Source organism: Lottia gigantea (genome assembly GCF_000327385.1).
Source record: "Lottia gigantea unplaced genomic scaffold LOTGIsca_8, whole genome shotgun sequence".
NCBI classification, from domain to species: Eukaryota; Metazoa; Mollusca; class Gastropoda; family Lottiidae; genus Lottia; species Lottia gigantea.
In genome coordinates this window covers 726,087-744,355 of record NW_008710662.1, presented here as the reverse complement: position 1 = coordinate 744,355, position 18,269 = coordinate 726,087, and the positions used below count along the sequence as shown (strand labels likewise).

Here is an 18,269-nt window from a genome sequence, read left to right as displayed (position 1 = left end):
TTTTGCGATAACACCTGTTTATTAATATGTGTGTTTATATTTATTTCGATTATTCGTTATCGATTTCTGTTTATCGTTAAAAGTAAGTTAGCTATCACGAATTTTAAAACAATTCCAACAAGAGTTATTAAAAATGCCCAAACATAACTTTAGGATGAGTCATTATGTTGGCAAAGGCATCACGAAGTGTGAACAGTGACGATTGTAGTTGAACTTGAGCATAAAGAATAAAATGCTAGAAGTGTTACAAGGTGTGTTCAAGTATGAAAAAACTACTTTGATGTTTTCAAAGTGATGGATGGATGATTCATTCAATTCAAACATAATTACACCCACAATTCCCTTTCAATAAAAAATTTAATTGACTTACAGAGTTGTGTATTATTGAAGTTACAAATTGTTTGTTCTATGTTTCTGCAAACAACTTAAAATTGATCCTGGCTTTGCTAAAGGACCCTTCACAAATCAATGACATGTTTTCGTTTTATTACATCGTAAATATTCCAAATGTGAACACGTTTTTAAACTATGTAAACATGACTTAAAAATCTTGCAATCACTATACTATCAAAGAGTGTGCATTCGAGTGCCTATGAGAAAAACGTAGCCATATGATGTACAAAACACTTTCATTTTAATAAAATGCAACATGAAAAGTGTTAGTTATAATTAATTTTTATCCAAACTTTACAACAATAAAGGAACAGAATCGCCATTTTCGGGGGGCTGATTTGGGTCTTGAATATATGATAATTATGTAAATAGTCTTCAAAAGTACTATATAACTGTACACAAATCGCATAATTCCCTCTAAAGTACCTCAACCTAGGAATTTTACCTTCTATTTCTATACATGATTTTCTATATATGGCAGTTTCAAGAAATGACAGTCCTCAATTTAGCATCCAAAAGCGGATAATTCTGGACACACATGGATTTGAGGGCTAAAATTCGGACGGTGAGCTGTGAACACTATTGCTGATTACATAGGCTAGTAAATTCGCGTTTCTGGGACTAAAGTACAAATGGTCAAACGAATGGCGCACCTGGGTCTTTAAGCAAGATGCTGACCCTGTGTAAATCCCATTTTTATACCAATATGCAATCTAGATTTAATTATTAACGTAAATGCCAATTTTGAAAAATTGGATATTTAGGCCAAAAATTTAATTTGGAAAAACTAAATCATAATCGTGCTGAAAATTCGATAAGTTATCTGAAAAAGGACACCCAGAAATAATTTGAAGAAAATGAGATCATCTAAATTGGCTCATGACAATTTTTAAACCATCCATTAGAAGAAACAGTGATTGAAATATTGGCAGTGACGAACGAGAAGATCATAGGAAAAAACGTAATTATAGAATTGTTGTGATATCAACTCTATACCCATTCCAAAGTTTTTTCTCATAATATTATTTACACCATTAGAATGGTATAATGAGAATTCTGAAGTGATTCCAGACAGATACACAAGACTTAAGTTACATATTCCCTGAAAATTTTCTTCCGAATGGGTGGGAGTATAATGATAACACTCATGGATCTAAATGATTTACTCTTGTAAATTTTATAATTTGAACAAGTATAGCGGTCAGAACATGTGACAGTGACTTCATTATTAAGCCCATCGGCACCTGTACCTATCCTATTACATAGCAAGAAAACATACGCCAACCACAGATATTACGACTCCAAATGGCATCAACTGGTGATGCGTTTTTGTACAGCATATAAAAAGCGTTCATCGAATTGTTACCAGAAATCTAAATCAAATCGGAAGAAATGGACGTACATCAACTTAAGTGTTAAGTATTCGTGTATTCATATTGATGGTTTCTTTCTGAATTCCATCCCAATCATTTATATGTTTTATGTATCCATATTGTTTAGAGGCATGGGTCCCTTTACGATTCTTGTTGTCAGTTAGACCGACAGGTCTTTGTAGACAAATTGATTACTTAATTCAAAATTTCTATTTTATTCTGATCATTAAGCCGTCCAGTATCAACTGATAACTTGATGCCGCATCACGATATGGGAGAAACGTTGTGTGAACAGGACACAAACTTATACTTAAAGCGTCTCCTAGAGTTCTATAAATCTATACAGAGACCAGTGGTCGTACCTTTCAAATCAATATGATAGCAGGATTCCACGTCTTACTACTAATCATTCAAACATTCACTGTCATTTCATAACATTCATTTAGTCGGCGTACACCATTTTTCATACGTTTACAACATTTTGTGTAATGTAATGGGATAGACGGTAGCTAAATGAGAAAACTTATTGAAGTTGAAGAAAGTGCTGTCTAGTTTGAGACTAAGTTCGGTCCAGTGAGTTCCCTGCTAACGGCTGATTATTACAACCAATAAGAAGGGTAGAAGATTTCAGCAAGTAGTTTCCAGTGTTTAATATGTAGACGCGTGACTAGAATTGATCAAGATTTCAATGTTTACTGGATCATTGGGTATTCTAAAATATTTCAACTTTTCTTTCTCAATATCGAATTCATCGCCTCTCATTATACGTGATAATTAAATTGAGCGACACTGATATCTCTACCATTGCCGACTCAAGTATGGGCGTATCGACTTGGACATTCAGCAGCAATGACAAAATCTCTTGGAGGCAAATACAGTGCCGTATATTCACTTTCTATGGATTCTTACCCTGAACTAACAGACAATTGCCTGACCCATGAGGACGACCAGGATGTGGGGTCGGGCAAGGACTCACCGGTATCCCTACCCCAACATGTGGGGTGGTCGGATGACAGTGACTATGATAGACCGCGATTAAAAGGACACAATGATAGTCGTGTGAAATGTATGTGTTGTATAATATGGATATTATTTTTGTCAACGAGTGGAATGGTGATTGTTTTAGGGTTGATTTATACAGGTGTGGTACATATAACGACAGTGTACAACGCTACAGCCAGTCGTATAGTCACTACCCATAGTATTTATCCTAATGGTACTTCAATACGTACTTCAGATAGAAAATTACAGGTAAATATAAGATCTATATTGTATCATGTCGAGATTATTGATTTCATTTCATTAATGAGATTAGGTAGTTTTAACATCTTAGACATCAAGGTGGACAGACTAATCTTTTCGTACCTTTATTTCCAAGGTCGCCTGCGGCGTTTTTTCTTTAGTGTTTCGACTCATTACATTGTCAAATGATATGAAATAATATAAATCGTTTCTCCAAAATATATTACAATAAAATATTGTCGATAGCATTGAATTTTACGCTGAAAATACCACGTACATGATAAAAAATGATCAAACACGATGTAAGATAAATCAGCACGTTTTAAAAGGGAACAACTAAAACCAGGACTCGATCCGTGTGAGATTTTTTTTTTAAGTAAGAAGGATGCTTTTGCTGAGAACCTTTGCGAACTTGGATGTTTCGTCGCTTATGTAATAGCAAATTCTAGTGAGATTCGATTAACCATTCCAGTGGTGAACTCCAAAAATTGAATCTGGTGTTTTTTTCATATTATTTTTGTCGATATCGTACTTGGGATTCTACATTTAGCACCGAAGATCACGTATACCACAAATAATGAATTATCATTTACCTCTATTGTCTGAAATATTTCAAAGCCTTTTGTTCAGATAAGACCTCTTTCATTAGTCTTTCTTGTTCGCAAGTTTGTCCAAAGGCAGTATATTAGACGTCTAAGACGCCAGACAAAAATTAAAATTCCTTTGTATATGATAAAATGTGCAAATAAGACCATATTATATAAAAGTTAAAGGCTTGAAGCGACAGAAAACCGAGAATATAAAACATTACATCGTTTATAGGGTATTAATTAATGTACATACATTCTTAAACAACATTAATTTAAAATAAATTATTGAATATTTAAAATGTTGCTTTAAGAATGCAGATTGGAATTTCGCTTTTTTTCGAGTGTTATAGATAGTGCAAGTTAAATATTTCTCCATCTTGATAGAGAAATGAAAAAGTATGAGATTTATTGCTATCGTTGAAACTAATGCTTTGTGTGATCTTTGCTTGCAATCTAGACTTTTGGTGCAAGATGTTCATGAGAACATTATCTTATAGAAGCAGTAGCATAGGTCAGAAAATTACGTTTTGTGATAAAACTAAGTGCAAATAAATGATTTTACGTGTAATGGTAAAAAATTTGTACGTTCTTGAATACTAGAAGACTTCCACTCATTTTATACGAACTTGTATTATAGTGAAAAGAGGGTTTTACGCTCTACTATCTTTGCTTTATATAAGATTCATGAAGACGGTTGGATTGTAATAGGCTAATGCCCTTGTTTATTATAACCGTAATCTGATGAGTATGGTTTTTCTGAGAAGGCAAAATATCATTTCTGGTGCTTCGTATTCATGAACTAATAATAACGTTAGTGATAAGAGGTTCACGACTAGTTCTCTAATAAACGTTCATTAATACTTTAACATGAACAATAATAGAACAATCTTCATATAATCAGTAGTAACTCAGTGAAATAGATCACATCTTAAAAAGTCTTCATTAATACACATCTTTTCATTGGTTATATTGGTTACTCAAGTGATTTGTAATCATTATAGTACTCTTTGTGCTAATCTGACAAAATTAGATGTGCATACTCATCACTGGGCTTGGACAGTTAATAACACAGTTGTTTTGCTGTGAAACCCATTATGTTTGGTATGATAAATTTGATTTTTGAAAATGATATAAAACAAATCCCATCAAGAATTAAACTATTCATCGGCAACATAATATTTAATTTTTGAAAGAGCTTAATTTCATATACCTGTGAAATGTTCTCTAATAGGACGCTATTTAATTTCCCACCTGTAGATACAACATTGTATGAGAACTGTACATAGGATTGGAAGTCTGAAAAATGGTACACATTGCTGAACTGAAGTGCATATTGAATATACTTATATGCCTTGGGCGACTTTAACCAAACTGTATACCTGTATATTGTAAGCCCGTTTTAGGAAAAGAGACGCATCATTCCTTGCAAAAGGTTGCCATTGATGTACTACAATGAATTAAAAAAACCTATTTTGTATGTTTGTGAATATCTGAGATTCTCGGTGAATTTCTACGCCTTCGAGGATGTTAGACGGGTTTGTGTTTGTCTGACATACTTTTAACAGCGTCCATTTTATTTTATTTTAATGGAGTTTGTTCGTTATTACCATTTAATTTGACCCTGGAGATTTCTAAGATCAGACGAAAATACGATTCGGCTTGAATCAAATTCAATTTGGTTTGAACGGTTGAGGATCTGCATTGTGATTTAATGGTGGAATTTCCTTTCTTTCTATTGACCAAAAAAATGCATTGAGGAATTTTAGGTCGTATTTTATTTTGCGTTTCTTATGAAGTATATTTTAAGTCTTAGCTATCATGCAGTACATTCATATTCTAACAGAATCAAAAAAGTTATAATGCGTTTCGTGCGTATTGTTATTTTGTGTATTAGTCTATCATGTATTATGATTGTAATTACAGTATTACATGTAACAAATAATAGGGTAACAGAAGTTACAAGTTTGTTATCACCGATTACAGAATGGAAAGTCATTGCATAACGAATATTACTCACAGCATGTTAATCACCGAGTTAAAGTTACAAATCTTGTATAGCTAAGGTACATATTACATTTCAATAAATCGCACTTTACGTAAAGACTTTGTACCATATAGTAATATAATAGAGTAGAGTTTATAACCATGGAGTAAATGATAATCAAAAGTATAGAGTATTCTTGAATTTAGAGTAACTATTGACTTTAAGTAATTGTTAAGTTGAGAGTAATCGTTGAGTATAGATAAGTCATTTGGTAGAGTATAAAGTCATAGAATATTATGGAAATCATCTAGATATGTAAAGGAACGTTTAGTAGAGGGTAAAGTCACTGAATGCAGAGTAATCGTTAAATTGAAAATACATTCATGAAGTACTGAATAATCGTTGAGTATAGATATGTCATTTTGGTATATTGCAAAGTCATGGAACATTATATAATAAATATATAAATACATAGAGGAACATTAGGTAGAGGGTAAGGTCATGAAGTATAGAGAAATCATTGAACAGATTATAAATTCATGGAGTATAGAGTAATCATTGAGTATAGAGTGATTATAGATTGATATTGATAATAGAGTACATGTATTATGCCCTGGAATATAGAGTATTCATTAAGCATACAGTCAACGTTCATAGAATTATCGTTAATAAATGAAAAATAATTGACAATATAGAGAAGGATTTCACAACGTATTAACATAATTGTGCCGTTTTTATTAATTGCATATAAGATGATTTTTTCGTTAAATTCTAAGAAGTGCTTAAATGGAAAAAAAGAAATGGTGGCAAGACAGGTTAAGTTATTTAGAGAGATGGCTTATTATTGACTACAGTTTCTTATTGATTTTATTATCTAATTAACGTGTATTTTATTAACTCAATCACAATCCTTCAATAGATCTTTATTCCATGATAAGTGAGGAATTGACGTCTATTGTGGCCTTTACAAAATATAATGTAAACAAAAAATCGAACTCTATTGAGATTCTCAAGTGGCCACAAGGGAAACTTTATTAACAAGAAATTTATTGAAGTAATTTGTGAAAACTGGTTGAGTCCACAGAAGAAAATAAAACGGTGATAAAATAGCGAATAAAATGGTTCAATATTATCTTCCTTTATTGGCCTTTCTTGACGTGGAGCTATAGTGACGGATTGACACGACAGTCTCCTTGTAAGACATGCCTTTGAAAATTGCTCATTTTTATATTAGCTTATACCTTCCCGTATCCTTCCTTAACGTTATTATGTTACTTACATCTATACAGAGAGCTTAGAAATGAAAAAATATAGTTCAGTGCATCCAGGGGACACAAAACACTTGACGGGAAATTTCAAAGGATAAGCCCGATTATGTCATTTCTAAGCGTTTTTCCGGGCAGCTATGGCCAAAGACACCATGATATTTTCAGAAAATTGAGATCTTTCAGTTTTAGGAGCAAATATATAGACTTCTATTATTATTCTGTATTTTACATGAAACAACATATGAAATATAGTTATGGATGCTTCTTTTAGAATTTCCAAAGTTGGTAACAAATTTCTCGCAGAGAAGCCAGCGTTAACCATTTCATTTCGACTGAAAATTAATACCTTCAAATTATTAAAGAAAATACAGATTGGCATTTACTTTGTATTTCTATGGCGAAACATGCAAAAAACATAAAATGAACTGTTTTCTTAACGTGAAAGCTAAATAGAATTTGGTTGCTTGTCGATGTACCTTATTAACTGTGTATTGTTGTAATTGATCTAGAAGTTATTTTCTATATTACGTATTCTGCTCCAGGATCTTAACTCATATTGAAGCTGCATATAAAGTGATTTGCAGATTAATGGGTTCAATATTGACACGTTGATTACAAATTCAAAAAACAAATATTTAATAGGGCTAATATTTAAATTGCTCGACGTATGTTGCGTTAACTGGAATTCCATAACAATATCAGTTTAAAGTGGGTATTTTAACAAAAATCACACTATTTACAAAGACAAGACATCAAATCAGCTCTTAAGAGACGCAGCAAAGTAACTAAAGTCCCACACGTAGCATTATTAAGGATGTTTTGCTATACGATCGAATATCAATTGTTTTTGTTGTTGAGGTGTTGATGACCGAGGGTCTTCATCTGAACAGTTTGAACATCCCGAATCATTACAAATATTAATTTGCAAAAGGAATAAATCAATATTTTTTCCACACTAAAACACAATAATTAGCATTCAATAGCATCATTCTGATTTTGGTAATACCTGTTTTGTGACTATTTTGGAATTTCTCGATTCAGAAGTTGACTTAAAACAGAAAGCCCTGAAAGTTTTCACTTTTCATAGTTCGCCTCATCGATTTCCAGTTACTTACTGTAGTATTTTATTTACTAGTAAATGACAATAAAGTCACAACGCATGGTTTCCGATCTGTTATTTTAACTAAAACATTTAATGGCTTAATAATCAATTAATAAGTAAATAAGTCAATACTTCTATTTCCCCGGGTCAGACTTTTGATGTATGATATTTTAGTACGTAAAGTAAATGATTGAAATAAGGTTTATCTATCTATATTAATGATTATTAATGATACTTAGTGACATTACACATTACACCAGAAACATTAATTAGCTGATGTTTCATTTCATATTTAAAATTTAGGATGCAGAAAAAGAACATTATGGTCACAAGTTTCATAAGTTACCCTAAGGAAGTGAAATGGAGTTTTACGCCTTTTCTTCTCTGCTTCTGACCTGACCAATAATTATTTATTGAATGAACTGTATGCAGTGAGCTGTTTTGGGCAATATTTTCATCTTTCATCTGAAGAAGACGATTTCCATTCCAAGCCCTTAAGAAAACCGGTTCTTTAGCGACCTATAAACAAGATGGAAGCCTCGTTCTCTGGATATGTGCGATTTAAGCAGTTGTTTACGACACAGGTGTCCCACCTCCCTCGTGACTGGTCGTTACAACCCTAAGGTCATAAAATCAAATAAACCTCATAAAAGTGAAAATTAGAAATGTATGATGCAAATTGATGTTGGAGATTCAATATTGCGAATACTGTTCTAGTAATGAACTATGATCTTGATTTCAGGAACAGGGCCAAACAAAAGCCAATGAAATCAATGTTTAAGTTCTGATAGTTTGGATATCTGTCTGTGTTTACTTTATATGAGGTATAATAAGGTTTTTATTATTTGTAAAATATCTTGATGGAAGACTCCAACGAAAACTTAATCTAAAATCGTTATTCCATTTCAAAACATAATATGAACTTTTCTTCTTTAATTACTCAGTAGTTATCCACGAGCGAGACAAAGCATGGTCATTGCTGATTTTTTACAATACTGGTATTGCTTCGTAGTTTAAAGTGATAATATGCCGATTATTTTGTGAAGTGGGCACAACTTGGGTCATGTTATAACAAAATTCAGTTTACAGCTTTTGATTTCTGGTCGAAATCTTGAGTCTAAAGTAATTCCATGCCTAGGAGGGGTGATCCTTTCTGTTCACAATTCTTTAGCTCCTAGCGCCATGGCTCAGTGAGTTATACCCTAGCATGCTGAACTTAAAGGTTCAATTCCGACATAAATGGTGACAAAACCTACTAATCTGCGATCTTTTTGTCAGTGGTGTAGGGCAAAGGGGCCAAAATGTGTAGGGGACATTAAAAAGTGAGTGTCACCGACTATGCAGAATATAAGTCCCTCGACATGGCAAAATATTCCTTCGTACAAACGTTATAAGTCTTCTTTAACCAAATTGTGTGCAGAGAAGTAGGACAAAAAAGTGAAATCTTCTTTCTATTCATTTTTATCTCTGATCATCAATTCAGCATTCATTTAACATTGTACGCAAGTAGATTTTTATTGAAGAGTTTTATTCTGTAATAGCAAGGGTAATTATGGTTAAATTTAATAACTGATTAGGTTTAATTGATAAAATTAGATGATATATTATTCTATCATTATTAGGTAGTTAGATGTAAACTACGCTTCGATTAACACTGCTTAGTAGTTATAGTCCACGTAGACATTATAGGATAAGCGATAACTCAGCCCGAACTCGTCATTAGTCCAAATCAATTTCATGTATCACCAATTTCATGTAACTACTATTCGCAGCTTTAGTTGAGGTTTTTCTACCATCCAGTGATGTTTGAAATGATAAACTTTAACATGGCTCTAATTAATAACAAGTGATTATATGGTGTAATTTCTTTCTACTGTACTTAATGAGAAATTGATTGAGTAAACGTCAACATTACGAGTTGCCATTACTCTCTTTATGAGTATAATATTTTCATGTAATTACTCGTGTTAATATAAGTAATAGTAATTTAAGAGGGAGGGGAGCTACTGGTCTCTCGTTAAATTTCAGAATCTGTATTTTATCTTGGGCCGGAGAAATTGACATTGGCAAAAAATATGCCTCACTCGTGAAGAACAATCTTCCTTCCCCGATAATAGTTGAATTACACATGCACTTGATTTAAGATCCATCTATCAGAAGTGTATTGCAATATATAGTTTCACATGATATGTTAAATGGTGTATTATTGGTTGAATATTTCTTTTTATGCAACCTTTTTGTGGCCAAATTAGAAAAAAAATAGTTAAAAAGAGATGATAGCCTTGACAAAATAAATATGCATAAATATACCAACAACTGACACTTCCTCATGATCATTTCGGTTAACTTGCTCTGAAACATTGACGAGCACAAAGTCCTTTCTTAAAATGTAACCTTCAGGTCTGTTTTATTTGTCATTCAAGATTATAACACAATTTACACTTTCACACTTTTCCATGGAAGGAGCGCCATTGTGTTTCAAGTAAAGTTCATCACTATTGTCTAATAACATTTGTAAGATATTTGACAATGTTAATCTAAACTATTGTGAAGTGACACGAGTCCTAGACGATACGTCACATTGAATAAAGTTAGTGACATTGGCTGTCATAGCCAAGAAAAAAAACAAGAACGTCTCAATGATTGCGACTGATCCACTCCAATGGTATTACCTCATACAAACATTACATTGGTAGCAGAGCTTACGAATGGCAACATCTGAGAGCTAAACTTTCAACGACTGCCAGCAACCTGGTCAATCACTGGATTCAGTAGCAATTGCTATTACAATAGTTTTCATCAGTTAACCATGTTATTTGTTCTTGAATCTTATCGTCGACCTTATCTGCTGGATTCCATAACGTTTCGCTGATGTCGATCCGATGAGGTGCAGTGAATAACACATCGAACTCAATCCAACTTCAAATTCACTTGATTGTCTCCCAGGTTTTTCTAAATTTCAGTTTGACATAGACTACACACCGTATTACCTTACATTCTGCTGTTCTCAGAAGTTACTGTTAACGACTATAACATAATGGATCATAATTCCGTTGCATTACCAGATCCTCGGAGATACAATGATGTCATCTCTGTATGTTTCGGCAAGTCTGATCACATTACGAAATTAAAATTATATTCAGTTAATTGGTAATCAGGTTTTCAATTACTAAACGTGGAAACCAATATGCTGTTTGTATATAAGGAACACAAATTCACTACATACAGAACACGAAAAATTCAAAATATAAAGAACACAAATTTAATTCAAAATAAAAAGAAACGCAAATTAAATTCAAAACATAAAAGTCGAATACAATTTAGGTTGTAATAAACCTTTTATGTTTACAGGCATTTCAATTCTACGTCCTGATCAGATTTGAAATTTAACAAAATCATTTGCCTCGTCTACGTCAACTTCAATTTTCGTGTTTATTTTCATTTGACAGAGACCGCGTTAGTTTGGGATGAGTTGCCCGAGGACCTTTCTCTCATAAAAATATCAATCAGTCGAGCACGTCAAATGTGATTTGTATAGATAACGTTGGAAGAGATTTGAACTCACGCTATTGAGACATGCCGGCAAATATATTTTCAGATGCCAATTGCTGGTAATAAATAACGTCGTCCGTCGACATCATTTTGACATTTTGTATAAATAGTACCAGAGTCTAATATGTTTGGTTATTTGTTTATTCCATCGAATAAGCAATTATCGAATGATGCCAAATGAAAAGTGCACTCAAGTCAGCTACAGATATCCAGTCGCTTTCACTGGTCATTTAAAATGTCATAGTTCCAAAGTTTTATTTTGTTTCTGAAGTATCTTCGGATGATTATAACAGCTTTACCAAGCCTAAAATAAAAATACTTTGCGCATGATTAGCGATTCCTTAATTCTGGTCTGACTCGTTATTCATGAATACCGAATTCTGTCCATGCAATTATGAATAGCTACATACTTTCAAACAGTATAATAAATTTCCATGGGCATCATGGGTTCTTATTTCCTAGGACTTTGTCGCAAAGTAGACAAAGAATTCTAATAATATTCATTAATTCATATTCAAAGTCCTAACATCAATGAGCTATGGTTTAGCGGATTAATTTAGCTCAGACAAAACCTTTTATGTGGTCCATTGCACCATGCTTGGCTTTATCAATTAAATCTATGCAAAGCTACAAACATCAGCGACGTTCAGCTAATTGACATTGAAGCCAAGCGTGAACTATGAATCTGTATTTAGTTATTGACATCGGCGACCTTTAGCTAATATGTGTTGACAATATAATCATGGTGATCATCCGCCCCTTTTATAATATTCCTATTAATTCTTCTCTCTGCCTTATTAACTTGTATTTTCTGCATGGTTTATCGTTTTGACCGGTTTCTAAATTAATCAAAATCTACAATCAGACTGACGATTTTCACTTGGCTAAATTTTACGAGAATAGATATTTTCTATTTCAAATCAATATTTGAGGAAATAATTTAAAGATGTAAGTGTAGGAGGTGATATAAAAAATAATGATAATTGGTATCTTTAGTTAAAGTCTTGATATTGTTACTTTGACATATGGACACACCATTCTTCGCCCATTTCAAAGGTCAACCATACTAAAATATAAAGATACGTCTGGTCGGTATTGTATGAAGATAACTGAAAATTAAAGGAAACAAAGACATAGTCCTGTGGATAAATTCAGAAAGATAACAAATAATTTAGTGAGTTTTCGAACAAGTTTAAGTCATTTACAAATACTTCGTAATTTCCATCCTTAAAATTGAATATTACATGATAGTTTGATGATTTGAAAAAGGCTGTTGAACTTGTCTAATATTAAAACCTAACTGAAAGTTACCAATTGTTCGAAAGTTTGTGTTATTAAAGAACTGTTCGTTTTGATATCAGTTCTGTATACTTCACATCTTGCTGTTAGTCTTCATTTTATGAATTTGTATTTTCTATTTCAGGTGTGTAAAACACCAGAATGTATAGAAACAGCGGCCAGTATTTTGGGAAGAATGGTTCCTGATGCCAATCCATGCCAGGTATGTCTTCTTCTAAGAACATTTAGTCAATCATCATAGAAATTATAGTAACAGTCAAGAGTAGAGCGTATCTGTAAAGCAATGTTTGTGCCAATGGAATTAAATTATTATTTTGCTCTTAAAATTTCCATATCATTTCAGATCATGTCATCACTCTTTTTCCTAAATTCAGAGGAATTCAAGGAATCATTAAAGTGCACGTGAATCCAAACCCCTCTGTCTCGCTTAACAATCCGGATTGCTTATAATTAGACATAAAAGAAACGACTATTTTACTAGTTCCGTACCATTTTGTGTGTGTACATGTAACGTAAAGTCTGTATTTCTGTCAGAAGTTTTGTATGTTGGGTCCGAAATCACAACGTATGTAACAACGATATGTATGAGAAACATAATAAATGAGAAGCAAATCTTAAATTAGATCGTAAGGTTCTAACAATCTTATTAAATGTAATAAAATCACAATTGTAGTCAATCAATACGAGACTAGCCCTTGACTTCCAGACTAAAGTTTTAAAGCATGATATTTTGAAGTAAATACAAGCAAAATTATTTGCTTGCTCAATCATGTTTCACTGTTTACTTTTTACTCGATCAACTTTAAACTATCTAATGTAACAGACGATGGCCATCTTGCCGAACAATAGAAATAATCAAAATCAGACGAAATGAAGATGAAATAAAGGTAATATTTTTGGTCTACCAGTTTCAGACAGTTCCAGCTAATTTATCTTTCACTCTATTGACTTCGAACAATATATATTCTCTTTATATTCCAGTTTCTAAACTTAATCATTGGCTTGAACAGATAACTGTCTCAATAGTACCATTCATAAAAATCACTTTTTAACCTTACTTAAACCAGACATCATAGTATCAGTGATCAATGGTTATTACGTTGTTGTTCGCTTCACTAAAGCAGAACCCATCTGGTCTAAAATAAGTTTGCTTAAATACGCTTGCTCGTAAAGGCTAGCTAAAGGGCTTTTCACGACTTGTCACCTCTATTTTCACTACTTTGTCCATGACCATCCACTAAAGCAGAATACATCCAGAGTAAATTAAGCTTAATTCCCTTGCCCTGAAAGCCTAGCTTAAATGCTCACCATGACTTGTCTGAACGAAAAAAAAAACACTTCTATGCTCGCTGCTTTGCCCATGATCTCTCATTTAAGCAGAACCTACCAAGTACAAATTAAGCTGGTTTAATTCACTTTCTCTGGAATCCTAGCTTATATGTTCATTATAACTGGTGTGGACCTAAAATCTTAAGCCTATGCTTTCTTCCAATTTCACAGTGTTTGCGACATTCACTGGGTAAAATCTTATAGGAGAGATCGAGATGTTATCAGGGTCGTAGAAAATGCTTCTTGAAAGTAGGTTTCACCAATTTTGAAATCGCGATGTTCATTATTATTAACAGTTAACTGTCAGCAATAGTTAAAGTTGTAATATCTTTTTACGATACAATGTTAGGGAATATACTCTCAGTTGTATATGTCCAAATGGGTGGTCTCTCGGCTCCCTATATAGATACCCCGTTGTGTACTTTAAAACGTAACCATTGAAGCCCGATTGGCAACTTTGAGACTGAACCTCTTGGTAATAGAAAGAGCACTGCGTCTACTAATTTAAATAAATATTCCAATATATCATTATATAAGGTTACTATTGACTACCTATTGAAGCTGAAAGTGGAAATGGTGTAAAATTAAGACATGGAACGAATCATGATATTGACTTACATCATCGTAAAATCTTAATTACATAATAAAGATGACGTATAATAAAGTAATGGCTCCTACGCGTTTTATCCGTCTTCCAATATATAAGCAGAGATGGAAATACCAATTATTTAAACTATGTACGAACTTATACAAAGAGAGTCTGGATCAAGATTTTGGTCATATACGTAGAATATGTAGCTAAATATTAAATCCTAATTATAATCTCGAAAAACAACTGCTCAAATTAACTTGTACATATGCAGAAGAATAGTTATTTTGATTTTGACTAAATTATCGATGCATTTTTCATCGAATACTAAAAGACACAATTGGGAGAATCAACAAATTTTAAAGTTATCGGGTCGCACTAAAATAAAAACATATTTCGAAGACTAACAATTCACAATTCTCGTGTTCATTTTTGATGATGGGAACCATGACCTATTCAAACTTAATCGCACAATAGAAAAACAATATGGGAACTACCATGGTTAGCAAGTTTAATATCTCTTTGTTAACAAATTCCATCGGCTTAGGATCACAATTTCTTCTTTTCTATTAATCAAAGTAGTTAGCGGATTTCATTTTCGGAAAACTTGAAGGGGATTACTAAGATTTGGAGAAAAGAAGTTCTGAAAATGCAATTTAGGATAAAAAGAGCAAAGGGGAATGAATCAAAAGTGTTCACAATTTAAATTCTAATTATCTCACAGGATTAAGGAGCCTTATACAGGCTTATGTTAAAATGTTTACGATGATTGCATTTAAAAAAAGGTTACTCTTTTGGAAACGGGTTACTGATCTGGAATGAAAATCTGCCATAAACTTATTGGGTTGGAATATTTTCGCTTCGCAAGTCAATCTGTTGATTTTCAATAAGATCTGTTAGGTTTCAGTGAACCTAACTTTCCAATCGGATCAAAGATGGCTTCTATTCATACCGATTTAAAATAAGTTGATGGTACTCGAGAGAATAGTTTCCGTAATTTACAAATATGAACATGAAAGCAGCAAGCCAAAGAGAGATTAAAAGTCTTTAAGACACCGTTTCTCACCATTTCCTGTTTGTTTCCACTTCCGGTTTATCGCCATCTTGAGGCTTCTGTCACAATAATTACTCCATCTTGATGCTATAAATTGTGCCTCTTTATGCTTCTGTTACTATTTCAATTTGACATCATTTGTTGAATGTTATTAAAGTGTAAGGGTACTTATGAACACCAGAAAGCAAACCTAATATATTCTCATGACGCCCGAATTATGAAACTTAATGTCTAAGTAAACTTTTGTAAGAAATCAATCAAGCTATGTAGATATCATCAACGTCTACTTCCGAAGTATAAAGCAACATATTTCCTTAGTATTGATAAATCAACTTGTTAGCATCCTTTCCTTACACAGTCAGACTGTCGAGTCGAAATACATCACTGATTGCTTCATCAATTAATGGCTCTTCATTCGTCAATTTGTCATATTAAGGTATACTTGAATGCAGAAGGTATAGAACATTTCACCAAATAACGCAATTATTGAGGACATGAGGTCTATCTCGCTTCTTCCTCAGATTAGACGAGTCGATGGTCTTGATTAATTTTTCTCGAGAAAGGCGATTTACTGTTAGCAGTGAATATCAAATTAGTTGACCCTGTAAATTGGGTAAACGAAACTGACCAAAATAATTTGGTGCGAACAAAAGACAAGTGATTGAAGGATTGAAACAAATCATGGGTGTTTGGCTGATCAATTGCTGTTGATTGTTTGGTGTCCAGACTGTACCATGCACTAGATTTAGTTCGGCTGGATAATTAACTACTAAATGCATTAACACACGAGATCATGACACGAAACTCTGATTTGATTGAATTAGTAGAATTATCTAGCGTCTCACCTTGCTGGCTAAATGGATCTAGGTGGTAGTCGTATAGAGAATGACTGGTGTGAGACGACAATGCTGAGACTAGCTGATAATGAGGACTTTATCCAAAATAAAATACATTTTATCCTCGTGTATTAGTGCTAATTTGGGGCATTATATTTATAGAAAATTCAGACATAACAGATTTTCCCATCAAGATTTCGCTAGTCTGGTGATAATTTTGTGGCTTTCTTTTCGACTTTAACAAATCTGTCTCTGTTTTCATGAAACATGTTAGCTTGGAGGACAAAATGATTCCTGCAAGCCACTCTTCAAATTATCATCAGATGTAATAAAAAAAAAGCGCTGTGCTGCTGCCAATCTAAGCACTAGACTTTGTTAGTCCAATAACGTTAGAACAGAAAAACTAGATTCATAGCCGACTCATGGAAATTTGTTGTTATAAAGATAATAAAATTGCCTTCCCTTAAAATTGTATTGTTGATTTCTCTAATATAACAAGTATAAAGACCTACTATAAGTTTCAAACAGTAATCGAATATGGAATATCATACATTATGCGTACTCGATAAAGTGTTATTATGTTATTGTGTACTCCAATACATGTTTCTTGCATGTTCTCTGTGCGACCAACGTTCATTGACCTTGAATAATGGTCCATTAGAGTATTTCCAGATGATTTAAGACATTTTCCACAATTAAACAAACAAAACAGATATATAATTAGTACCATCCTCTAGCCACAGATCTCTTATAATGGCATTGATTTTATTATGGTAAAAGTAATGATACGGAAAAAAGATTTCATGGGTTTGTATGCGTCCATTATAGAATGCTTTGTCCGGAGTTCATAATTTTACTTCAATTAATACAGTATTGAAGACTAATGGGTACCATTAGTTCGTCTTCTTGAGCTTATTCTATATCATAATCGCGCAATATTTTCACTATTTCAATGACTGATAACCAGAGCACCTGCCTTATTTCCCTAAGGTTGAAAATGAACCTTGGTTTGATGTCGGGTCAAGGTAACCCTGGAACTAACTTGACAGAATAGAGACTCAGTACGATGATGAACATCTTACAACATATGTTTTTTTTATTTCAAACAGAATTTTCTACTTCAACCATCTGCTCAATCAATTCTTGAATTATTGTCAAAAGTAAAAGTACATTCCTTTTTTGGTTCAATCCTACTGATCTTTGTAAAGTGAATTACGCACTTCTATGAGTAATAAAGTAAAAGACATAATCGCCAACCTTCCGCCCAACTATCTGAGGTTATGTGCACATTAGTGGAGTGATGGACCTTTTCGATTCTTTTTCTATGTCGGTCTCTCTCCTTTGCATTAAATGTCAGTATTTTACATAATAATTCCCACAAAAAGTGCTGTTTTTTGATTTAACCTACAACACGTTTTATTCTTTCAGAATGATCTTTACTGACAATTATGAACTTTTTTGCAAGGTTACAATTAAGCCTATGGCCGATTTCCCTTGAAACCAGACATCATAAGCCACAAGCCATGTTCGTAGTATGTTATGAAATGAAGGAAATTGTTAGGATATATTTTACAATGGTTATTTCCTGGTCAATAATTCATTCTAGCTTTAAGAGAGAATCCTAGTTAAACATCTACATCATATCACTGTAGTGTTTT

At 33.0% G+C, this 18,269-nt stretch overlaps 1 protein-coding gene across 1 annotated transcript; it reads left to right on the top strand.

Moving 5' to 3' along the window:
- Positions 1-2,615: 2,615 nt before the first annotated feature.
- On the top strand, positions 2,616-13,209 carry LOTGIDRAFT_155262 (hypothetical protein; the record flags this gene model as incomplete). The annotated part of the gene is made up of 3 exons (XM_009066835.1): positions 2,616-3,017; positions 12,928-13,005; positions 13,147-13,209. The coding sequence occupies 3 exons, from the start codon at positions 2,616-2,618 to the stop codon at positions 13,207-13,209; spliced, it is 543 nt and encodes a 180-aa protein (XP_009065083.1).
- Between the last annotated feature and the right edge of the window lie 5,060 nt (positions 13,210-18,269).